The 27117-nt window shown below is 45.9% G+C and overlaps 1 protein-coding gene across 1 annotated transcript in view; it reads left to right on the forward strand.

Annotated features, from left to right (window-relative positions):
• LOC139767079 (adenylate cyclase type 3-like) overlaps positions 1-27117 on the forward strand; it is a 571200-nt gene that overhangs the window by 480561 nt on the left and 63522 nt on the right. Inside the window, exon 3 of the mRNA XM_071696050.1 lies at positions 9595-9744. Within this exon, the coding sequence (XP_071552151.1) occupies positions 9595-9744 (150 nt within the window). The remainder of the gene's footprint in view (positions 1-9594; positions 9745-27117) is intronic.

A 27117-nucleotide genomic window follows, 5' to 3' on the forward strand; every position in this document is an offset into this window, starting at 1 on the left:
ATATTGTAATTGACCGGTCCATGTGGCTGTTGGCTGGTCCATATGGTTGATTGCTCGTTTATGTGGTTGTTGGTAGGTCCATTTGGTTGGTTAGTTTGTGCGTTTGTTGGCTCATGCCTCTATTGGGTGGTTTATGTGGTTGTTGCTGGTGCAGGTTGTAAATCAGGCTAGTTCTTGGTGCTTGTTAATTCGGGTTTCTGGTTGTTGAGGGTGGCTGTTGGCTAGTATACGCCAGTAATGGCTAATCGTCATGGCTTTCGGCTGATCAATCTGGTGCAGGCTGATCACTCTGGCTATGATTGATCAGTACTGGTGCCAGTTGATCAGTGGGTGTTAAGCATTACAGTGTGGTGTTGGACGATCACACCAGCTACCAGGTGATCATGGTGGTACTGGTCCCCTTGTTTGGTTACTTGGCTGATTAATTTGGATACCAGGTGATTAATGTGGTTGTTGGTTGATCTTCTTGGGGTGGCTGACTGGTGTGAGAATTGGCTAATCATGGTTGATGCTGACTGACCAGTGTTGATGTGGCTGTGACAGGTGTTGATGCTGACTGACCTGTATTGATGCTGGCTGGTCAGCTGTTCATTGTTGCTGATGGCTGGTCAGTGTTTCTGCTACATAGAGCGGGTCCAGTCATGAAAACCCAGTACGAATCAGTTTCTCAATAATTGATTAGTTAAGGGAGCAAATGAAAAGATTATGATTGATATAGTTTTGAAGACACATCGAGAGATTTTAATTCTGAGTTTAGGGTACAAATCAATTGATTTCTTTCAGAATTTGGGTTACAAATTGAATTTTTTTTTCCTGTTAGTTCAGGGAATAGTTAAGAAGAGTTTAGAATTCAACTTTGGGTGAAAAATGAAACGATTTAATGGATAACTCTACGAATCAATGAGCACTTTGTGACTCGTTGTGTCTCACCTCGCTATCTATGTGGATATGAGTATCAGCATTATGTGGGCGTACAGACATCTCTATACCGTTATCCAGTACAACGTAAATTAGAAGCTCAAAAGGTTGCTATCTTTTGTTTCGTGAGTGGTAAGCCTCCCTCATTAGGGCGTTTCTGATAAACAGAGCCATCGCTGGCATGTTTAATTAAGGCAAAGAATCACTTTTACCCCCCCAAGTCCAGGTGGAGCTTGTTGTAGTATTTAATTGTCAGGTCATTAAAACGTGAGGGGCTTCCGTATCTGCCCGTGCTACCATAAGCCCCGGAATATTTTTGATGGGAATTGTTAATTAGAAGACAGGGCGCGTTCACTGTCAGCGTGTGCGCCCACTGACTGTGGGGGGTTGTGGGGGTTCACCTGCACAGTGAACAAGTGTGAAGTGTTCACTACCGCAAGGACTGGGGTGATGTATTCATATGCCCGGTGGGCGAGTGTGAGGTGTTCGGTAGAGAAGTGAACAAGTGAAATGTTTGACAGCACAAGGAGCGGTGTGAGGTGTTCAGTAGAGGAGTTAGGTGTAAGGTGTTCATTTACACAAGGGACGGTCTGAAATGTTCAGCCCCATACGGAATAGCATGAGGTGTTCGTCATTACACCTACAATATGAAATGTTGAACAACATAGTGAACATTGAGAAGCAGAGAGGAATGGACGAAGTGTTCATCATTACACTTACAATATGAAATGTTCAACAACATAGTGAACATTGAGAAGCAGAGAGGACAGGACCAAGTGTTCAGCAGCACAGCGAACAATTTAAAGTGGAGTTCAACAGAACATCTAAGAGCATCGAAGGAAATCTTTAGTGATAGGTTGACAGCCAGTAGGAGAATTGTTCAGTGATGAACATCATCGAGGGAGGTGTTCATAAATGATTGAGAGGATAAGGGGTGTTCTGTTGCACAAGTGAACAGCGTCGAAGGCGATATCCCACAGCAAAACCAGCAGACTGGTTCAGCAGTGACCCCCTGCCAGGCTGGAGGTAGAGCAGGTGAGATCAGGGCAGGTGGCGCCTCTCACGCACTTGACACCCTCCTGCCTGCGCCAGCTGACGTCACCCACTTGACATCTCGCCCGTGTCACTCATCCGTGATACAAATTATCCTTGAGAACCGCGTCGTTTTCATCCCTTCCTCTGACGGAACATATTGCTTCCAGTCTGCACCAATCCTGCTGCCCTTCATTTTTTGTTGCTGTAGTTTTCTTCAGGGAAGAGCGGCCATGATCAGCGCCGCTGGCGTCATGCGAAGTCCCCGTGGATTGCCATGGGGATTCCCAGTGACTCGTGAGTAAATAGAGAGAGAGGATTGGTGTGGCTCTCAGACCACGGCTGCATCACACTCGACAAACTGTGCTGCTTATCTTGGGCCGCAGACTTCCCGACATTCATCAACTCTCAACTCTCTCTCTCTCTCTCTCTCTCTCTCTCTCTCTCTCTCTCTCTCTCTCTCTCTCTCTCTCTCTCTCTCTCTCTCTCTCTTCATCAGGCGACTCACGCAACCAGCCAATACCTTAAACATAAATCTCTCTTAAGTAGGACACCGCAGTAAAATGTAAGCCGAAGGTATCAGATCCCTTGGGGGGGGAAGTGGTGGACGGGCCCTTGAAGCATGAGGGTGATCCGAGACCCCCTCTTCCCGCTGCCAACAGCTCACAAGGCACCTGGGTTGAATATAGTGTACTTGTGTTCACGTGCAAGTGTTTGTTGCAAAGATTGCTTGTGATCCAGCTTAGGTCGAAATGCATATAACAAGCATACTTTTACGTTTGAAGTGGAGGTAAGGAGTGTGTTGGTTGTCTGGGAGTGTGTTGGTTGTCTAGGAGTGTGTTGGTTGTCTGGGAGTGTGTTGGTTGACTAGGAGTGTGTTGGTTGAGTGGGAGTGTGTTGGTTGTCTGGGAGTGTGTTGGTTAACTGGGAATGTGTTGGTTGTCTAGGAGTGTGTTGGTTGTCTAGGAGTGTGTTGGTTGTCTGGGAGTGTGTTGGTTGTCTAGGAGTGTGTTGGTTGTCTGGGAGTGTGTTGGTTGACTAGGAGTGTGTTGGTTGAGTGGGAGTGTGCTATAGTAGAGAGTTTACCAAGGTAGGTGGCAGGGTGGTAGACCTGTAAGGGCGGAGCCTACTGACAGGGAGACAGTGAGACTTGGGCGAGTGGTATGACCACTACTTAATGGTGACCAAGACGATCACAGGTGCACAGATCGGGTCGTGTACAAGCTATACACGGTGGCTGCTGGTCTCTGCCTCACTCTCGTATCACCATCATTGTCAAGAGTTCCTTGCCGAGACTAATAGTATCTGCTCAGGTTTCAAGATTAATGGAAGGTGTTAGATTGTAAGACAAGAGGGTTAACCTCTGTGATGAGCGTGATTAAGGGGAACGGTAAAGACGCAAGATAAGATTCTGATTTTTAAGCGAGAGATGAATGGAACGAGATTAGATTGTGATCAGGAGATTTAGGGTGGAGTTAACGTTAGGCAGGAGGCTGGGAGCGAGCGTAGCAGGTGTTACTTACCTCCGTCTGGAGGAGAGGGTCCGGGGATGATTCCGGCAGTGCAGGGAGGGAGGCAAGTCAGGGACGTGTGGCTTCTGGAGCACCAGGGTGTGATGCGTGTTGGTGACCCTCACATTGTGAGACATTTCAGTCGTTACATTGTTGAGGTCACCATCACAGGTCACCTGCTGGCACCTCATACATTGCTTCAACGTGTGTGTGTGTGTGTGTGTGTGTGTGTGTGTGTGTGTGTGTGTGTGTGTGTGTGTGGACGAGTCTCCTGGGGAGAAAAGGGAGTGTGTAACTTATTCCCGCCACTTCCTCCCTCCTACCACCATTTCAATCTCGACCGTAAACTTTCTTGATTCTCCCAGCGTCGTGATCGTACTTCCCTGCCGTATACCAGTGGCCTGGGACGATTCATTATTCCACTGGTGAACAGAGGGAATAACAGAGCATAATGAAGTTGGCCGAATTGAGCAACAAGACTTGAGACACTAGTGAACACGAAGACGTCTGACGTACTCACCCTGGAGACCCACTGTGGACACAGACGGTAGAGTTTGGGACATCCTGCAAGGAAGGAAAGATCTGTACGAAGACCATCATCAGTGAAAGCAACGGGTCTCTGCAAGACCATCTCTGATCCTTGTATATAGCGGCCCAAAGCTTGTCTGCCAGTTAGAGGTAAGGCTTTGCTCCAACATTACCCCAACCTTCTGGCCGAAATGATTGTCGTTATGAAAGTCCTGATGTGTGTGTCTTGTGTTCGTGCGCATTGCATCCCATGTGCGTCAGTGAGGTGTTCCCCGACCTGTTCCCGCTGCTCCAGTCCAGTACACGTCAGTGCTGTGAGCTCTTTCACATCGAAATTTTCCCTCGGGAAAATGAAGATGTTAAAGTAATGGAGAGTGGCCTTTCTAAGGGGAAAATTTGATGAAATGTGCTCTTGTTGTTAGGTAAATGGATACAATTAAGTTTATTGATCATTTGATTGAAATCATAGTCATGAGAATTTCATTACAGCTGGAGGTCAGAGTGGTCTGAGGAGGCCTTCTTGATGTGACAATAACATTACAGCTGTACACACATGTACTACACTCACAGCTCGCTTTTACCTGTGTGCTGGGCAGCTTAACAACGTTTTACATTCTGGGGTAAAAGTTTTACTTGAATTACAATTTTCTTTCCCCTGATTTGCAGCGGTGGTAACAAAGTAACATTATTTCGTTCCGTTACTGAAGCGGATTATTCCGGGACTTCTTTTTACTCAAGTGCCTCGAATTTCAACCACTTTTACGTGAATGTATCTTTTGCGGGAAATCATGTTTACTGGTCTCTTTCTGGCGGTCGTCCCGTGACCTGCTGGTGTGAGGGAGAGACGGATGTCGTGTTCAATACATTTCAGATCCATCCACCAGCAGTACTTATGATCAAACGTCTGGCAAGAAGCAAAAACTCTGCGAAGATGTGCTTTAGTAGAAGTGAAAATTGCAGTGAAAGTGCTCGAGTGAAAGTTCGGCTTGAAATCATGTGTTTTAGTAGATTAAGTAGATACTGCTGCTGCTGCGTTACTTAATGACGTTGCTGATCTCTCCCTTATCCCAGCTTCCTGACTGATCTCTCCCTCATCCCAGTTTCCTGACTGATCTCTCCCTCATCCCAGCTTCCTGACTGATCTCTCCCTCATCTCATCCCAGCTTCCTGACTGATCTCTCCCTCATCCCAGCTTCCTGACTGATCTCTCCCTCATCCCAGCTTCCTGACTGATCTCTCCCTCATCCCAGCTTCCTGACTGATCTCTCCCTCATCCCAGCTTCCTGACTGATCTCTCCCTCATCCCAGCTTCCTGGCGGATTTCTCCCTCATCCCAGCTTCCTCACCACCTCAGAGGAGATGTTGAATGTTACGTCTTCTTTGAACATCTGGCCAGCTCCCACCAGCCTCGCTCGCGGCTCTCAAGACGAGTGGTCTGGTGAGGCTACGGTGGTGCTTCACATCAAGGTCCCGACGTTCTAAATATGACGGAGATTAAAAAGAAGAGATGAAAAATGTATTATCTGGCATTTGTATTGGGGACCTCTCTCTCTCTCTCTCTCTCTCTCTCTCTCTCTCTCTCTCTCTCTCTCTCTCTCTCTCTTGCGCCTGCAGATCCTCAGTCTTTACCTTTTCCACGTTTCATCTGCCTTCCCGGCATCTTCCCCTTCACGCCCTGTCTCATGGTCCCATTCCATCTGCCTTCTGAGCACCTTTCCTTTCACAGCCCGTCCCGTGGCCCCGGTAGGTCTTTATATGGTTGGCGCAAACCATCGTGGCCTCGATAGCTATCTTGTCAACATTTGGGGGAACATTGTTCTGTCTTCCGCAACCCCTCACGTGTTCCTGACATGTGAGGGATACTGGCTGCGAGGGGAGGGAGAAACACGCACGGGGCAGCCGACTCTGGGAAGTGGTGGTGTGGTCGGCCGGTAAGATGGGAGCTCAAAGCCGAGAGGGTCTGGTGAGGAGGGAGGTTGGTGAAGATGACTATGGCAGGGTGGGTGAGTGTTGTGGAGGTATGACTAGCAGACTGCAGGAGGTACAGCAGCACACCATGCACCCAGGGACGTCACTGCTGGAGTCGATCACCAGGCACCAGTGCACAGGTAACCACTTCAGACCAATACCGCTGATTAGGCACGCCCTCCCCCTCTCTCTCCCGCCCACCCTCGGAGCGACATCTTTGGCACTTCGTGAGAGCTGGGCGGTCATATTTGCGTGGCTTCTTCACTGACTCGCTCTGGCACGGGTACTGCTTTCTAGGACGGGGTGCCTCATGTTGTGCTGAACTTTCACCGTCGGTTATGTTGGCAGGGATGGAGCTCTACCATGAAGCTCTTTCTTCCCCCTGAAACCCACTCTGCTTTCATCTCTGCTCGGGATTTTTACACAGCTATTCATGGTAAAGTCAAGAACACCTTCATAAAAAGCAAGTGTGCTGATTTGACTTTTTCTACCGTCAAATCTCTCTGATCCTCAATCAAAATTATATCCAATAACATTTTTCATTCATGTTTTCCCTTCTCACCAAACCTGATCAGTGTATAGCTTTCTAAATAGCTTTATTTTCCTCTAATTCAACTTTGGATGATTGTGCATCTAATCCGTTTCTTCTTTCACTGAACATATGCCACCTCCTGTATTTACATCGTGCAGGGTCTTCCGAGAACTCTCCCAGCTTCTGGTGATCAAGGCGTATGGCCCAGATGGCATTACCTCCTCCGTTCCTAATAGGATGTGCTTCTGACTAGCTCTGATCCTTGCTCGCCTGCTTCGCTTCCTTTCCCTCCTGTTGGAAGAACGCCTTGGTGCACCCCAACCCAAAGAAAGAGACCGCTTTAACCCCTTCCAACTGTCGCCCCACTACACTCACTTCCCGTATATCTAATGTCTTTGAAAGTCTCCTTTAACACGTAGAATCCAAGTCCTCTTCTTTTTGATGACCATCACGGATTTCGTAGAGTTAGAGCTTTACAGTGGTGACTAATTTCCGGCCATCTTAACTTGGGGATTTTTATGAAACTATTATTGTGTCTCGACATCTCTTAAGGCATCTGGTAGGCTTTGGCATAAGCTTTTGCAGTCTAAATGTCTTTTGTCATTTTTTTTGTTGCACAGGTCGGTAGTGTCAGGCTACATGATACCTAGAGGCCAGTAATGGCACGAAGGCAAGTATTCACCTGACAAGTGTTAATATATCCCAGTCGACTCCTTGTGTGCGTTCCTTGACGGCAGCCTGTGTTGACACCCAGCAGGTGTTGACGGCTGTCAGGATATGGTTAGTCCTCTCCATATTTGACCTGCAGCAGCCTCGTCACCGTATTCGTATCACAGTGATAGTTCTGTGATCCGCGATGAACGAATTATTACTTTTTTTTTTTGAACACCTTCAGGGAGTAGTTATAGCATCAGTGAACTGGTATTATATCCTGTGTCGAGGGGAAAAAGTAAGATTATGTTTATTGTTTTCTTTTACCGATTGGAAAGGGGGGGCGGGGAACGAGTGGTGTGGGTGTCATCAGAGCTTGGCTGTGGGTTGTGAGGAGGGTAGGGGAAGGTGCAGGGGAAGGGGAAACCCTTGTAGAAGGCCTGTGATGATTGGCCGTCGTTTCTGGTGGTATATAGTAAAGAGCGTAGCCCCCTCCCCCACCCCTGTGGCCGAGGTTACCAGCCCACCTCCTGCTGCTACCCACACAGAACCTGGAGAGTAATGTCTTTCTCTGTCCGACTTGCTTAAGGTTCGACTCCCATCAGCCTCGCTAACTGTGAAGAGAGAAATATTCCCAGGTTTGCTTTGCTCATCTTCAGTGGCTAGCTGTGGGTAACGTGTGCGTCTGGCGACCACAGTAGCGAGCTGTGGGTAACATGTGCGTCTGGCGACCACAGTAGCGAGCTGTGGGTAACATGTGCGTCTGGCGACCACAGTAGCGAGCTGTGGGTAACATGTGCGTCTGGCGACCACAGTAGCGAGCTGTGGGTAACATGTGCGTCTGGCGACCACAGTAGCTAGGTGTGGGTCACGTGTGCGTCTGGCGACCACAGTAGCGAGCTGTGGGTAACATGTGCGTCTGGCGACCACAGTAGCTAGGTGTGGGTCACGTGTGCGTCTGAGGACCACACACACACTTCACCACATTATGGTTTAAGAATATTTGCAAAAGAGTCGAATTTACTCAAACCAGATATTGCGGTAATGTTTGGCCACTACGAATGAGGAATTTTTTTTAAGGGAGTGTTATGTGTTCCTTATCAATTCTTGTTATCTCTTGATGAAGAGTTACCTCTATGGATTCGGGAGACGTCCTAGTGTGTACAGTTTGATATGGATAATTACGTTGCCTCGTATGTGCTTACACAGGTGACTGGACCCCTAACATCAGTTATTCCCCTGATTACTTTCCTTGTTTTATAACGATAGTGCAAAAAAAATTTGGACGAGTGAAAAGGAATTCAGGACTGGATTATAATAGGTCATTTACTTTTTTATTTTTAATGCGCCACAGTATTTGCATCATAGGTTTTTTCGTATTTCTATACAGCAGATTGGATGTTTTCACTTTTATTTTTCTCTTTCAATTAATGTTTCACACACTAAGGACAGAAAAATATATATGACCATTACGAAGATTAACGTGTTGTGCCCTTTTGTAATTATGACATTCTATCGACAGATCATCGCCCCCAACCCCCCCACCCCCACCCAACCCCACCCCACCCCCACCCAACTAACTGATTTTAAAATCCATGTTGCTCGGTTTTCACTGATATCTTTCCAAATTGGCTTATACATACTCCGTATACACATGATCCTCCTTCAAGAGTCATGTGTATCTTATGTCCTCCTCGTTATCTTCAGATAAAGATCATAGTAAAGTGTCATATTCGTGATGGTCCCGTTCTGTGGTGTGGACATGAGTTGCGAGTCGAAACTGTCATACAGCAGAGTGGAAGTGGAGCAGGGATTTTATTGTCTTTTATCATTAGAAAAGAAACTTGAAATGTTTATTTTTATTTATGCTGCTGGTGTTTAACGGTAACGGCTAGTTAATAACGAGTCAGGAAGGATTGGTCATGGACCTTGGAAAAGCAAACACCTCATGATAACAGGTCAAGGGCAGTGATCATCATCATCTTCTGAAACCTCAACTCATGGAACACTTCACTACCAGGTTGATGGTGTGTTGGCGCGTCTTTTCGCTTCTCGCAGACTTACAACTGTTTTCTGATAGTTAATAACTTCAGTATGATAATGACGTGATTTCCATACCATTAATGCAAAGGTTAACGGTGTTTTTAAGGATGGACAGAATACAGTGAAGAATTTCGGAAGTGCAGAAGGAGGCATTCTTGGAAGATCCATTACCTACGACTGGACATTGTGTTCTGGAAATATGATCACCTGATCATCTTTGTGTCAGGCTTTTGTGCAAAGCCATAATCTTTTCACATAAGTGCCACTGTATGATATTCCCGTATTCAGTTCGGTGTTAACACACCCCTTGTTAAGGTGATGGTGGGAACAGTTCCTTTGTGTGTGTCATTAACTTATGAAACTCAATCGTCATCTTATCTGCAGATCTAACTAGAGTGTTTACTTCGGCAGGTCGGGGCCAACTTCCTGCTGGTGTCGGCCGCCACTCTTCTGGGGCTCATGTCGTACTTCTTCGCCGACAAGAAGCACCGTCGGGCCTTCCTGGAGACGCGACAGTCCCTGGAGGTCAAGATGGTCATCGAAGAGCAGTCTCGCGAGCAGGTACGTCCGCCCACTACTGGCTTGCAGTAGATTTGATCTCTATGATCATTTGTTACTCTTGTTCCGGGTTATGTTGGCCCGTCGGCTCTCCTGACACGGGTAATGTGTTTGCTTCTCGTGTTGGTATACCTCTTCTTAGTGTCTTTTGTTCTTCATCTTTAGTTCATGTGTTGATTATATTTATACGTGTTCTGATGATCTGCTTCACAGAGAGTGAAGGGAAAAGAGCAGATAACAAAGGTTCACCGCATGGGGGATCAGGTAGTCATAATTCAGGTCGTCTTTGGTTCTTTCTTACTGTCACACAAAGTCTTATGCGGAAGGTCCTACTCCGAAGTCTGTAGAAGCCGACAATCTGAACTCCCTCCAAAAGCGCAAAGACATGACTTTGGATTTGTTATTAACAGAAATTCTGTAGGAAAATACCTGGGTCATTGTGGGCTGTGAACGTGCGGTAGATAACCAGTGGGTTGAAACCAGTGCACCATCCAGAGTCCTGCTAATTGAACCTTTCCAGTCCCATGCCCATTAGAGTGATTTTTCCCTTCGGTTATCTCCACATTTCCGCTGAATTGACAGCGCTTTTGAAATAGAATTTTTAGGGGGTCTTATATGGAGGGAGCACACACAAGAACTGACAGCCGCTTGAATGGAACTAAGGGGCGCGGGGTTTCACAGGCTATTTTTTGGCAACCTGAATACAGCGACAAGAGCTTAGAATGGACAGCAGTGGAATCGCACTAGCGAGGACAGCAGCAACAGCAAGAAGAACTTAGGAGCAAAGACAGCAGCAACAGCAAGAAGAACTTAGGAGCAAAGACAACAACAGCAGAGGCGAGGACAGCGTTCCACCCAAAGTTATCTCCACACAGTAATTTCTCACGCGGGTCCGCTCGCCGCTCATTTGCACGGTATAATCAAGGGCATTGATCTGACAGTGCCTCATAGGACAGGTCTACACTGGGCTCACTGTCATAGACTGGCAGGCGAAACCTTCCGCTTGATATGTTGAGGTAGAACTGTCTATGTCTTCTCCAAGCACTATCACAGGCAGCCTCGAAAGCACCCAGTGGTCTGTCACTGTTTGAGTTCCTTTGTATTCATTTTTGATACATTTGTTCACAGGGCGGTAGTGTCGCTCTCACGTTTGCTCAAGGGAAGCTCGTCATGAGCAGATTTCGAAAGCATCATCGATTTATTTTCTTAGGCGAAAGTGTGGTAGTTCAACGTATTTTAAGGCATGATAATAGAAGATTGCTATTTCATCCGGCTTCAGTGCCCGTTGTAGGGCATCTTTCTCCTACCAGTCCAGAATGTTGTGTTTTCGAAGTCTGGCAGGAATCCCTCGGTTGGCGTCGCTCGCTGCTGGATCTAGTTGTCCTGCCCGGCGCGCGAGGTCCCTCTGCTAATTGACCACGATGGTTTTCCTTGTCTGCCCGCGTGTCGTCGCATGTGTCGTGCTGATGATACTGGAAAGTGTTTAGGCATGACCCACACGAGCCCACTTCTTTAAACTTATTAGGCAGGACAGTACATCAATCCCTGAGGACGAAGGTAAGTACGACCTTTGAACACGGCTTTATGACCCAAGAAAGTGTCGTACCGTTATGCTGGAGAAGTTCACACTGTACGCTGGCCTTCGTCGTATGTTGTCGATATATTGTTGTTCAGTATTTTGAACGAGTATTCCGCTCTTTTGTTCATCTTCTCCCCAACAACTGAACTAGTTAAACTCGGACCCGCCACACATTATCCCAGCAGTTGCGTAGGAATGCAGTAAGGCAATATCTCAAGATCCTTACAGCGATGAAATGCATTTACCTCTCCCAGAGACTAATGGAAACCTGATTGCTCCTCGAGAGGCTTTGGAAACCCAGCAGACATGTTTCCACGCTGTTGTGTAGTTTAGTTAAATGTCGGAATGTTACGGTCTTGGCTCACACCCAGAGGAGGAGGAGTTGTATATAGTGGGAAAAGAACTTTTATCATAAACATCTCGGTTGGCCTCGTATGTCCTCGGCCATTTACACTAAAGTGGGGCTTAAAAACTTCCAAGTTCACTCGAGTGCACCTGAGGTTTAGGAGTGAGCAGGTGAATGTGGCAGATTAACGAGGTTTTATGTGTGTTACAGAATCAAGTGGTGAAATAGCATTTGAGAGGGTTAATCATATCGTTGAACTGGAATCAGTGGGCTGAACCAGGACATATGGAGCGGTCGGTGGAAACCATAGGAAGGTCTGTGGGGCCTGGTTGTTGACAGGATGCTGTGGTTTCGGTGTATTACACATGACAGAGTGTGGATGTGAGCGAATGAGGCCATTTCTTCATCTCTTCTTGGCGCCACCATGCGGGAAATTATATATATATATATATATATATATATATATATATATATATATATATATATATATATATATATATATATATATATATATATATAAATGCCTCGTTGACAGAGGAAACGGCAGGAGCAGACCAAGAAAGGCCCCATCTGCTTGCATACATTCTCCAGCTGTCATGTATAGTGCAACGAAACTAAAGCACCCTGTCCCCATCCAGGCCCCACAGACCTTTCCTTGATTTACCCCGGATGCTTCACCTGTCCTGGTTCAGTCCTTTGACAGCATGTCGACCCCAGTAAACCACATCGCTTTAATTCACTCTATCCCGTGCACACCTTTTACCCTCCTGCACGTTCAGGTCCCGATCGCTCGAATCTGTTTTACTCCATCCTTCCATCTCCAATTCGGTCTCGCCTTTCTCCATGTTCCCACCTCTTTTGACACATCCTCTTTGTCACCCTTACTTCACTCACACTCTTCATATATCCAGACCTTTTCAGCACACCATCTCTCTTGACCATACTCTTATGTGTGTGTGTGTGTATATATATATATATATATATATATATATATATATATATATATATATATATATATATATATATATATTGGAAAGGATCACAATTTTGCGTGTGATCAAGTATATTCCTATAAGTCCACGGGGAAAATGAAACACGGTAAGTTCCCCGTGGACTTGTAGGAATATATATATATATATATATATATATATATATATATATATATATATATATATATATATATATATATATATACATGGGAGTGGTGAGTAAACGGAAGGGAGAGCTTCTGAGTTTTCTTCTAACATTTCGACATGCGTAGAAGCCTTCATAGTGTAAGATACAAAGATAACACTCTGTATATCCCAGCAACAAAGTGCTATCTCAAACGTTTAACTGTTACCTGTAGGTTTTTTTTGTGCTATTCACTTTCAGGTGTATAATTTTGTTAATGATGGTTGAATTACCACTAAAGTTGAATTTATCGATATTGTTTGTATTGTTCTGGGACGTTTGCTGCCAGTGTAGTTCATAGGGGAAACTGATAATGATAATCAAATGATATTATGGACGCCGTAATTAGGTTGATATGTAGGAAACAATACATATGTTTGATAATATCTAGTAAACTCGAGACGTGTGTTATTTTTTTCCTAGAAAAACGATATGGAATCATAGAATATTGAGAAGTGGAGTTCAGGGAACTATGAAATCCACATCTGCTTATCGTCCAACACAGAGATCTGATTAGATGATTCCGAGTTGATGCAGTTCGCGTGTTGACTTAACCTGATTATATAACCAACACCAGCTGCTCAGTATTGCTTGAAACGCTTTTCAAAATCGTGTTGCTCTTTTGTATTATGTATTTTGCTTACCTGTGGCTTGATGTCAGGATACAAGATACAGAGGCTACACGAAATCATTCACGATATATATATATATATATATATATATATATATATATATATATATATATATATATATATATATATATATATACCAAACATTGTCATGCAACTGGCATGGTGACTAGACAGGGTCATGCACGAAATGCAATTCATATACATAAAGCTACTCTTTCACCAAACAGTGTTCATACATAAGCCGGTCATGCGCCAAGCGCGGCTCATACATCAAGCGGAATTCATACATGAGCCTTTCAACACCCGCAGTTCATACACAAGTCATGCACCGAGCATAGTCCATGTACGAGCCAGTGATTCAGAAAGCTCACTTCACACGTGTAATCCAGTTGAGCACCGACCAACGTTCCCACATCGGCCAGTTATGTACCAAGCCACGGACGTGCATGTTGACACTTCTGGTCAGCTTAGAACATGAAGCTGTAAACGAATGGAAATCTGTCAGTGTCCGCTGAGGAAGAGAAGGTCTTCACCCGACACAACACCTTGGTAAAACGGCAGAAAAAAACCCATTATAGATTCATCAAGGACACCTTGTGTGTGCGTCTCTAGGGAGAGGGGAGGAAAGGAAATTGCCCACGTGTCTGTCCCCTACGAACTAAGAGGGACGGGAGCAGTTCCAGTCGGAAGCCCTCCCCTCCAGTATTATCATTTCTCATAGTAGGAACTGGAGGGAGGAGCCAAGCAGTGACTTTTCTTGGAAGGTTTAGCTAACTTCTCGCGACCCTCCGACGCTGAGGCAAGCAGTTAAGAAATGATGAACTTCTAGGATAATTCTCCCAAGTTTGCCAGTTTCTGAAGTTGTAGGAAAGTATTTCCAAGAAGTGCCATGCCGTCTTGTTGGCCTAATAACCCCAGGAAATTAAAATGAGAACTCTGAGCCTCTTCGAAAAAGTTTTAAGATTTACATTTTATTAAGATGGTTTACTCATGCAGATCCCTTAGTGTTGTCAAAGCCGACTTGGTGATATTGATGTGTTGGACTCGGTGCTGCCAACATGTTGGGGTGTGTAAGGGCTGGGCTGACTGTTGTCAGAACCTTTGTCGTTGTCAGCGGGGAGGACGCTGGCCTGACGTGTTCGAACCTCGTTGTCCTGGAACCAGAACCCAGTGGTACCAGGCCGCTCGTGGTGTGAGATAAAGTGCTCACAAACTCCCATGATCTGTACCACACTGCCACCTTTTGGGTTCAGGGAAGACCCCTCACCAAGACTCCTCGTAATCTGCCAGGGAAGCGATGTCCTTCGGGAGCTGTTGGTGTGGGCTTGTATTGCGGGGGAACGTCACAACACTGCTAGTCGTACCACATAACATGAGGAGAAGCAGACGTTTTGATCTAACAAACACATGAGGACAACTTGACTTTATCTTCGTCGGTGGCCAGGGGTCATCTCTAAACATTCCCGGGTCAAGGAACCTACCAACGCAGCCACTCAAGCCACAGCTGTTAGAAAGTGGGGAAACCACACACAGTCTTAAGATTATTATTGACCTCGCTTGGATCTGGCAGCCAGGTTACTTATCACCTACGTACGGCCACATCAGAAGTGACAGATTACAATATCTTTTAAGAATCCTGAACCAGCCTTTATTTTTCAAGAGTTTCTAACCCTCAAGAGACGTCATAACCATGGCCACTCCACCACAAACATTACGGGGAGAATGAATCATGAAATAGGGGACATTGTAACGCATAGCACCTGGGATGATCGAAGTTGCCCACTTACTCAGGAGTTCCTGCCTCTTACGTAGTGCCTGCGAAGTGAACACGCAGTAACATCCACAGTAACCAGAGTGAACTCTCCTACATTGATCTTGTGCTATATGAACAGTACCAGTCCTTGTCCTGAGAACACAGCGACTATCAAGAAATGGAGCAAACTGGGACCAGGGCTGAGATATCTTGACTCGGAACTCCGTCACAGCGAGTTGGAAAAATAAGGAACTGTTGAAGGAGATAATGTGCAAGGCATTCTCTTTACAGTGGTCAGTCAAGGAAAGCACATTTAACTTCAATTTACCGGCACCACATACATGCAGAACACTGTCGTACACAACGTGAGATATTATGGACACTGAACACTCGTCATAAACACACCATTGTACGCCCACACCCATGGCTGGTCTGATGCCTTATATCAATACTGTGAACACCTCCGACTGACTCTGTTGTAGAAGAGATAAACAGGATGGTAAACACGGGGAAAGACATATCACCGGAAGCACTCCTGCAAGGAGTCAAAGGCTACAGGAAAACGCCCAAGCCAACTGCTTGTTAAACAGAGGGATGACAAGATAGCTGATGACCCACTCCAGCAGAGAGGCCCGTATGTTTGCATGTCTGTGTGCTGATGTATGCCTCTGTGTATCTCTTTCGGTGTTTATGTGTCTTGATTATGTCTTTGTATGTATATGTTTTGTGTATGTGCTTTTGTATGTTTGTGTATCTGTCCATATGAATTGTGTGTGTGTTAATGTGTGAATATGTTTATGTTTGTATGCGAGCGTGTGTGTATGTGTATTTGTTTCATGCTGTGGTTGTGGTTTTGTATTCCTGCTTAATTTTTATGCTTTTTTTTATAAATTAGTTTCCCCTTTACACTCATGGTTCCATGTCTCATTAGCTCCTAGTATTATCACCATACACACGACGCACCACATTCCTCCACTTCTTTCAAGATTGCTTCATCCTCTTTTGCTGGATCAGCGTCTCGTCTCGTCTTCGTCTCGTCACAACTGCCGCTTTAGACTCGGCTTTGGACGGGATTTCCCAGTGGAACACTGGCAGTCTAGTTTAATGTCTCCTCAACGTAATTTCGTCATATTTTCCTTCTTAAAACCTTTCACGACCTTCCCATCTCCTCTAAAGGCTTCGTAATGCCAACACTCAACCCAGTAAACCATACTTGGTACCATCGTAACATCTGACCTGTCTTACAAACTCCACACTACGCAGATAGTAAAGTTTGCCTCTAAGTAACTGTGAGTCTTGTTCAGATGCCTCCTTTCTAAGCAGTGTCTCGGGTAGTGCAAACATAACAGTCGTTCTTGTGTGGAGTACTGCTCTCACATCTGAGGAGGCTCACGTTCTTCACGCTATAACATGACAGACGCACCAAAAGAGTCCGACTTCCCTACTCTCTCAGTCTGACCTTACAACTTAGCCCACTTGCCCTGCGGTATAGTGTTGGTTCTCTTTCTCTCTTCCGTAGATGTTAGTCTGTGTTCTGCTCTCGAGAGCCGGCAGCTTGCGTGTCCCGAACATCAGTTCGACCACGTAATACTGGGCATGGCAGTGGGTCATATGGTTACTGTGTGGCAGTTGGAAACTCAAGGATATGCCTTTTGTCTTTTTTTCCTTACATCACATCGCCATTTTATGGAATTTCTCTCTCTCCTCTCTCCTCTCCTCTCTCTCTCTCTCTCCTCTCCTCTCCTCTCCTCTCCTCTCCTCTCCTCTCCTCTCCTCTCCTCTCCTCTCCGCTCCTCTCCTCTCCTCTCCTCTCCTCTCCTCTCCTCTCCTCTCCTCTCTCTCTCTCTCTCTCTCTCTCTCTCTCTCTCTCTCTCTCTCTCTCTCTCTCTCAACTATAGTCTTGTTTATGTGGTTCAGGGCTTTGAGGACGACGGTACGACCCTTGAGCTTGACGAGAGGATCCTTAAGCACGACAGTGCGACCTTCGATCACGAGAGGACGAAGTTAAGCAGGCCAGTGTGGCCCTTGAGCATGACGACGACGCGACCCTTGAGCAGGGCAGTACAGTGTGAAGCACGACGATACGACCTTATGACCTGGCCTTTGCCCTAGCTCAAGGGTCATACTCTTGTGCTTAGGGGTCGTACCGTCGTGCTCAAAGGGTTGCCCAGCGAATAATCAAGGTAAGGACGCACCAGCAGGTATGGCTGGGAAGTTATTCTGTGTATTTCCCGGCAGAGTCCACACACACACACACACACACACACACACACACACACACACACACACACACATTAATAGAATAATGGCACACCATTGGAAAGAAGATCGGGTGGTGTGCTTGGAAGGACCATATCCCACCCCTGGTGCTCGCCTGTTTCTAATAGAGCATTTCTGATGCGCTCTGCCCCTGTCTCGGGTCTAACACACACACACACGCACACACACAGACACACACACACACACAGACACACACACACACACACACACACACACACACACACACACACATGCACACACACACACACACACACACACACACACACACACCCCATGGTGCGTGACCTTCACCCACAACATCACAGGAACGCTTCGTCTGATTTTGCACTGACATATATAAACTCTTTTATTTATTTAACTGAGTCATTGTTGTGCCTCTGTGAACTCATGTATGACACTGTTGGTCGAGAGAGCGCGGTCTGAGGAACGCCTGGAGAGGCAGCGTGCGTTCGCCTGGGGAGCAGTGGAGCCAAATAACTCGGCCAGGCTGATCCCCGGTGATAAATTGGATCACGTTTCAATTGCAGATAAGGCACGACGGCCGCTATCACAGGGGCCGGGGAGTCTGTGGCACCGAGGGAAGGAGGGAAAGATAGAGAGGTGGAGAGAGGGAGAGGAGAGAGAGGTGGTAGTCAAACAAAGGGACGAGTTGGAGGAGGGGATGAAATGAGAGACGGAGAACCAAAGGTGGAAGGGATGAATAGAGACGGTGGGTGAGAGAGAGAGAGGGAGGGAGAGGGGGATTAGAGAGGAGGAAGATTGATGGAGGGACCAACGGATATTTTCTAGAGTGTGTTTATGGCTCGGCATCACGTGACGGATTGTGTTGCTTGCTGAAGATAAGGTCACAAGATATATGTGTTGTTGACTTATGGATCAGATGATGGAATGTCTTGCCGACTGAAGAAGAAAAATACTCTGATGGCTTATGGAACTTTCTGTGAGACATTATATTTGTTCTGTCTGGCTCTTTCTCCTTTTCGTTTCTCTCTGTCCTTCGTAATTTTCCTTCCAGCTCTGTCTTTTTTGTCTGTCTTTCTGTCTGTATATATCTGCCTATCTTTCCATTTGTCTGTCTACTCTTTATTTTTTTTTTTGTCTGTCTGCCTGCCTCTATCTTACAACAAGGAGAGGAACACCTGCTGAAGTAGGTCATACTGAAGACCCTTTCTTCCGTCATGCCGTTGAGGACAATAATGATATAGTACACACCATTCATGGACTGGCTACTGGCTGAACGCCGTCATCAACCTGGGCAGAAGTCTCTCTCCTCCATGATCGCCACATCGGTTATCCCTCCAGGTGCTCGTCTTCAGTACGGTGCCTCTGTCACGTTTCATCCATTCTTCGTAACCACCATCCTCTGTTGTCTTCTTCAGCTTCATTTTCATTGACCCACTCGAAGCCTCGTTTTTCAGTACCACTCCTGTGTCTTACATCCATTGGTTGTTCCTTGGCACCTACCACATTTCTTAGGCTCAGTCTAGTGGCTCCTGATATTGGTTTGCTATCATCCACGCGTACTTCCTGCACCTCCTCTTCCTCCTACTCTTGCAGAAGGGCGACGTTATTCCTTCCCTCAGGATACCAGTCTCATGGCGTCTACGCTGAAGACTTGAAAATCTCTCAAACACGTGATATTGATTATCCTGCCACAAACTTGTAGTCTTGACATCATTCACACGTCGAGCACTGTGGTACGACCTTTGAACACAGTGGTACGGTTCGTGGGTTCAGCTTGGCCTTTGACCTGACTTTAATGGGTCAGTCTCAAAAAAGGTTAGACGGTCCTACTCAATAATCTCACTGTTGGACCCGAGTCGTGCACAAGGGTGGAACCGTCGTACTTTAGGAATGTACCGTTTTGCTCGAGGGATGGAGGAAGACCTCTACATAGTCTGCATCACAGCAGCCTTTCTCTCGCGTCATTATCCTCTGTCCCTCCAGCAGCCGCTACACCATCGCCAGCGCTTCTCGACATTTGAACTGTCCTTGACAAAATTCAGTACAAGAATTTTTTTTCTTCAGATATTTTCTGCTTCTGTTGTGTCTTGCTGATTCGTTTTCTTTGCGGTTGGTTTTTATGCTCACTCACGGGATTGTATTTTGTGTGTGTGTGTGTGTGTGTGTGTGTGTGTGTGTGTGTGTAACTTGCCAACACAGCACATATCTTAAAACCCTCCAGACCATCCAACTTCCCTTCCTCCTACTTTCTTACGTCACTTCTGTGTTAGTACCCAGACTCTTTGGAAAACTGACTCGCAACAATATCGAGCCAAATATCCAACTCTGGCTCACATAACAGACTTCAGACCTAGCTACTATACCGCTACAGTACACACTGGCCTCACACAGCACTTCCTAGATGCTCCAACCAGCCACTACCACCATCCCTCACTAATTGTGGCACGAGACATCAACAAAGCATTGAACGCTGTTCCCCAACATATCTAAACACAAAAGAGACTTGATATCATCTTCTGAAACATTGATGATTTGTGTTTAACTAACTGTATAACCAGCACCGTGCCAGGCTCAGACAGATAGGCATCACCTCTAGATCCATCTAACTGTACAATGGACTACCCTAAAGCAAGGTTATGTCTCCAACCCTCTTCAGTCTCTTCCTACGCGACTCACCAGTACGTCCAGCAGACCACAGTATGATGGTCCTCTCATGTGCAGACGACGTCACAATCACAGCTCCCTGACACCACAATGGCAGCAACATACATGTAGGTTTACACTACACAGTTTGAACAATGGGTCACACGTAACAGTGTCTTTATCTTCGCAAAAGTTATCCAGCACTCGTTTAACCCCAGACAACACGAATCCAACCTACACATTTCAGTTCCCTTGAGTGAACAGTCGTTCCCCGCTGAACGATGCACCATTCATTCTAGTCATCACATACGACATTGACACCCCAAAGGAAACACTTCAACACAAAAGCAACACACACACAAACTTGGTGTCCTCAGAATACTAACTTGCATCAGACTAGGACAAGAAAAAGAATCCCATACCATGTTGTACAATCAGTTTATCAGCTGGACCTCAAACTACGCCTCACCCACAAGGTTGTCAACCCTCTGTAAAGCATACAAACTAAAGCTGCAAAATGCACATAATAGAACATTGTTGGTGGTCATGACCAGTTGGAAATGATGGAGGTAAGATCGTGTGTGGTCTGAGGACCTATGAGAACAGCAGTAATAGACGTATATTGGGAGTGTTCAGAGATACAAGAGAGGTAAAGTACGTTTAAAGATAGGTTGTAGCGATCATGAACTCATGTTAGGTGTTCGATTATTGGCTCCGGTTCGATTTGGAGAGGAAGTGAAAGCCCTCGACTCGAGTGGGATCTTCCATAGTGAAGTTTTAATCGATGTGTTCGCGTGCTCCACGATATCCCCTGCACAGAAGTGGATGTGGAGAGAGGAACACTTCATGGCAGAGAATCCAGTAGTGGAAGAGCTGTATATATTTGGAGGAACTGAGGAAGAAATACACTTAACATAAAAGTAAAGTTATAACTAATGAAGCAGTTCCGACCCAGCTTCGAAGTTGGGAGACTCCAGGATCCACGAGGCAAGTAATGGATGATCTTGTACTACAGTAAGAATGAGCGGCGTCCTCGGAGCGGTAACGATGGTAGAGATTACATGTGAGGTTTAGTGGTGTGGAGGAGAGGCGGTTAGGTTTCAGAGGGACGAGGAAGACTGTTCAACAGAGGGGAATATATATATATATATATATATATATATATATATATATATATATATATATATATATATATATATATATATATATATATATATATATCGAAAGTGTAAGAGTTCCATGAAAGGGCTCCTGGAGTTATGTGTAATGATGATATGTGCATAGGAATATATAAAAAAAGAATTACAGTTCATTGCCATCAGAACATTAAGAAAAAATAAAGCACCTTAGACAAAGGAAAGAATTGCTGTTTTGAATGACTGCCTGAAATCCCGCTCTCCCCTCAGCTTCCCCCTGCTTGTTATTCTAAAATATTGAAGCGAAACTTTTAAGGCCTTTAAGCTTCAACTCCCGGAGAGGCTCTGGTGCGGAGATCGATAAGGTAGCTGGCGTTCCTACATTGGCACGCAGGACTTGAGGTGATGGGATGAAAATCCTGGCTGCCCTTGGCTGGCAACTTGGTTGATCAGGTGAGCCAGAGGGTTGACGTCATTAGAGAAGATAATGTTCTCCAGAGGTACAGGGGTCCTTACCGTACTGCGATAGTGGTCATCTGTGTTGAGAGACCTTTTATCTCTGTGGTCGTGTGAGGGCTGGAGGTAGTGTGTGGTGGTCGTGATGTCAGACGTACCAAATCTGCTCCTGTCACGGGTCTATGTCTTGAGGTTGGCCCACCCTCAGTTCATCCTAGTTTATGGTACAGCCTTGGTGTCCTGCACTGATGTACACCTGTGTTACATCAAGTTGGGAGCCACAAGCCTTAAACCTCAGGCAAAGTGGTATATTGGCTTCACAGTGACGTCGTGTTTACCCTTGATACTACCACCAGGTCTGAGGACCAGGGTATCTTCTATCACCTTGGATAAGCCTAGATCTGAGATGATTATATTTCTCTCTCTCTCTCTCTCTCTCTCTCTCTCTCTCTCTCTCTCTCTCTCTCTCTCTCTCTCTCTCTCTCTCCTGTTTATATTTTATATCTTATCTTTGTTGCTCTTTGTCTTTAAAATCGTCAAAGGAACTCCTCCTCCTGCGTCCCTCCCAATCTGTTTTCCTGGGTCTCTCCCTGTCTCAGAATTTACTTCTGTTTCTGCTCCCGAGGACTGGCAGCTTGTGGTCCCTCACCATTAGCGAGACTACGGAGTAGTCGGCATGTCACTGCGTCACATGATGACTGTATGGCCTCCAGCAGCTTACTAAGGGTGAGCCGTTGTGACTTGACCTTTGCAACTCGATACTTATTCATGGCTTCCCCAACAGTTACTACCTGACTACTTTTAATAAGCAGGATTTCCCAACTCCTTCAGAAATTCTACATTTATTTTCTTCCCTCGTATCTCCGCCCTTCTCCGTCTCCTTAACCATTTTCATATTGTAATGAAGGTATGGCCTCGATGTGGACCTTTGGTTTGGGGATTGGAAGCCACGACATAAAGATGCCTTTCAGCTGATGAACCGGGCTGTTAGTACTAACATATACATCAGTGTAGCCGATGTGGCACGGACAGAATCACGCCCTATCCGTTGCGCTCTCGCATGCAATGGAAAGATACACGAGAATGAAGGAGGCGATAGGAGGAGAGGTGGGGCGTCTTCATCTAAAGCCTCGGAAATGGGGCGTCTTCATCCAAAGTCCGAAAACTGATAAGAATGCGCTTATGATTTTCTAATCATCAATGATTGATCATTTATGAGAAGTAAGATAGATTAATAATCATGGGTTAGTAGCGCATGGATCTGCTTGCAAATCAGTGTAGGATAAGCCTGAAATATTACCAAATGCAGCTTGTAAGATGGCGGTTGGAGAACTTAAAGCCACCCTTTTAATGACAGTAAGATGTAGAAGCTTTCAGTATTGTCTTAAAAGAAGAATCGAGGATAATACACAAGAGTTTTTCGATAAACGCCACTTTGTGATGGAAGACGATCCATTCAAATAACAAATGAAGTTTTGCATGACTAGAAGTAGCGTCAATGTCTTGAATGAGAATCCGTCGGTAAAGAAAAAAGGCTTCCAGTCGTGAGAGCAGGAGGAGGAGGAGGAGGTAAGATGACTCTTATGTTGGTGTCTTTTGTGCTGGTACGCTGTCTTGCTGTCGCCAGTCTACCCTTGGTAGATGTCCTGCCTCAAGTGATTGTCCAACGTATTATTAAAACCGAAAATAGTCTACCAAACAACAGATTAAAAGCTGTATACGATAAGATTAGTCACAGACTAATATATATATATATATATATATATATATATATATATATATATATATATATATATATATATATATATAGTTCGAGGTTTCAGGATTTTTCACGCTAGCTACAACTATACAAATGTATTCAAGACAATAGAATGTACTCTGTGCTGGGAACTGAACTATTTGCAGTTTGGCAGGTTGTATAGAGCGGGTATCAAACATTGTATAACAGACATCAATAGTTTTTTTATGATGTTGATTCAACCGGAACACTGGAATCTATAAAAGCACTGAAACCCAAACATTCATTGTTAGTGTGCCACTGTTTACATACAGCTAAAAATTGATTTGGGAGAGGATTAGGTAATGGTGTCCAGTGAACGCCGTCGCATTGTGGCATGATGGGGAATGAGAGTCGATATGGCTGCGAGAGAATCTTTCAGATTAACGATGGTGTGTATTGTGTAGAGTCGAAACATTTCCGAAAAAAAAAAATGAGTTTGAAGATTCATCGTAGCGAACGATGGTGTATGGAGAGGTAGCTCACGTATTCTGGGAATGGTAAGTCTGAATGATGCCTGTGGTCATGGTTGGAAGTCTGGAATGGATAGCTGGATATTGTTATGGCACGGTTGAAATATAGACGTGGAATTAACAGCACTCACGTAATGGATGGGTCTACGATGACAAGAAATTCAGAATAATAAGAGACAATGTCTTTTTTGTTCAACCAAGGGACATTTGAAGAACTACTACAAGAACACATGATTATGATAACGAGTAATGTTAATGGTTATGTCGTGATGATAACAACACTGCGGGGGATTCTGAAGAAAGGTTGATTTAGGTATGTTGAGGCGGGACCTGTGAGCTGAGAAAGTTCAGTGTCTTGCACCGTACGAAAGCAAGACAAGACTCATAAAACAGGGAAGGAATTAGGAATAAGGAAATACAAAAGAGGGATAAGAATGCCTTGCCCTGCTTTTCGAAGGAAGGAGGGATAGCGTGAGGTTCAATCCTCGTGTGGTAAGCCTCCACACACAAAGTATGGGAAGCAGCAGCCAGTTGCGTGCCGCGGGTCTTGACCTTAGTGGCTGAGACACACGCACACGGCTTACATCTGCGGCCTCTTCCTGAAGATGTGGAGGTTCGATCTGCTGTTTGATCCTGGATAAATCTTCTCCCTACGCTAATTCTTTTTCTGGATCGTAATTTCCATCACATCTGGATTCAGCATCAGGAAGGGAGGCCACATACGTCAACACTTTCCTCCCTCACCAACGCAGGCCACACACGTCTTCTACACCTTCCTTCCTCAGCATCATAGGCCACACACGTCTTCTATACCTTCCTCCCTCAGCAACATAGGCCACACACGTCATTCTACACCTTCCTCCCTCACCAACTCAGGCCACACACGTCTTCTACACCTTCCTTCCTCACCAACACAGGCCACACACGTCTTCTACACCTTCCTCCCTCAGCAACTCAGGCCACACACGTCTTCTACACTTTCCTCCCTCGCCAACTCAGGCCACACACGTCTTCTACCTACACCTTCCTCCCTCAGCAACTCAGGCCACACACGTCTTCTACACTTTCCTCCCTCGCCAGCTCAGGCCACACACGTCTTCTACACCTTCCTCCCTCACCACCTCAGGCCACACACGTCTTCTACACCTTCCTCCCTCACCAGCTTAGGCCACACACGTCTTCTACACCTTTCTCCCACACTAACTCAGGCCACACACGTCTTCTACACCTTCCTCCCTCACCAACACAGGCCACACAAACCCTGTACACTTCCCTTCCCCTCACACAAACTGTTCCCTGCAGGCCCTCCATGCCACCTGTGGTCTGTGTTACGTGGCTGAATTGCTTATTCTGCAGGGGAAAAAATATCAAAAGGAGTTTTTTCTTCTGGTTATTGCTGCAGACGCTTGAAACATTCCCATTGATGTTTTTGTTCTTTGCACTCTATTGAAATGTTTGTTTTTCTTGTTTGATCTGTATTTACCTTAAGGTCACCTGTATATATTGTATCTTGTGTCTTTCAGATGTTCAGTTTATGTTTATCATTTTATATATAACATTATCCTCACGTTGACAACCCTACCATGTACACATTATCATCTGCCAGTGTGTCACTAGTGTAGGTGGTATCTCTTGACCTGTACCACAGTGTCACCCAACAGCATCATCTACCGCACTGTCACCCACCAGCACCACCTCCCTCACTACCACACTGTCACCCACCATCGCCATCTGCCACATTGTCACCCACCAGCACCACCTCCCTCACTACCACACTGTCACCCACCATCACCATCTGCCACATTGTCACTCACCAGCACAACCTACCACACTACCACACTGTCACCCACCAGCACCACCTCCCTCACTACCACACTGTCACCCACCATCACCATCTGCCACATTGTCACCCACCAGCACCACCTCCTTCACTACCACACTGTCACCCACCAGCACCATCTGCCACACTGTCACCCACCAGCACCACCTACCACACTACTACACTGTCACCCCCCAGCACCACCTCCCCCTCTAACGCACTGTCACCCCCCCAGCGTTGCCTCCTTGGTGTACGCTGTATGCTGCATCTGGTGTACATTGTGCACTGCACCTGGTGTAGACTGTGTACTGCACATGGTGTACATTGTGCACTGCACTTGGTGTAGACTGTGTACTGCACATGGTGTACATTGTGCACTGCACCTGGTGTAGACTGTGTACTGCACCTGGTATACATTGTGTATTGCACTGGTGTACATTGTGCACTGCACCTGGTGTAGACTGTGTACTGCACCTGGTATACATTGTGTATTGCACTGGTGTACATTATGTACTGCACCTGGTGTAGACTATGTACTACACCTGGTGTACATTGTGTAATGCACCTCGTGTAGACTGTGTACTGCACTTGGTGTAGACCGTGTGCTGCACCTGGTGTACACCGTGTACTGTACCTGGTGTAGATTGTGTACTGATAGACGGTTTCCTGAGTCATGGTGAACCTGCTCTCCATCTGTTCATGGTGATGGTAACTGTGTACCACAACTGCTGGCTATCCTGACATTGCTCATGGGTACTTGCTGTATATAAGTGTGAAAGGAACTTGGGCTCTATTTCAGACATTGTGATCATTTTTTATCTTTCTCATGACAGTATCATGTATTTTTGAACTGCCATTGTGAACAAGATCTGTGCAGCTTTGACTTCTGACACAGATTGTGTTAAATGTTTTTTGTCTTATTTGATGTAACGAATTTTGTTGTTTTGTGGTGTGCGGTTGGAGGAGTTACCGCCTCTGTCACTAAGCTGTGGTGTGAACTGGCCTCGTCTGCTGCATCATCTTTACATGTACAGTGATCTTAGGCTTTTCAAGTAGCCTCGCGCTGGTGTTCTGGTCGGGGAAACTATTTTAGAAATACAACATTTGTGAGACGTCTCGTTCAGGCTCAGCGCTGGGCAGAGTGCGTCCCAATATTTGCCCCTCGTCCACTACCTCAGGTGTCTTACGGAGAAGTCCTGGTACTCTTGGTGTTGGTGGGTACCATGTTGTGCGGGGTGTTACAATACTGTCCCCCCACCACACACACACACACACACACACACACACACACACACACACACACACACACACACACACCTGGAGTGAGAGTAGTGGTAGGATAAGG

Source organism: Panulirus ornatus, chromosome 4 (genome assembly GCF_036320965.1).
Source record: "Panulirus ornatus isolate Po-2019 chromosome 4, ASM3632096v1, whole genome shotgun sequence".
Lineage (NCBI taxonomy): Eukaryota > Metazoa > Arthropoda > Malacostraca > Decapoda > Palinuridae > Panulirus > Panulirus ornatus.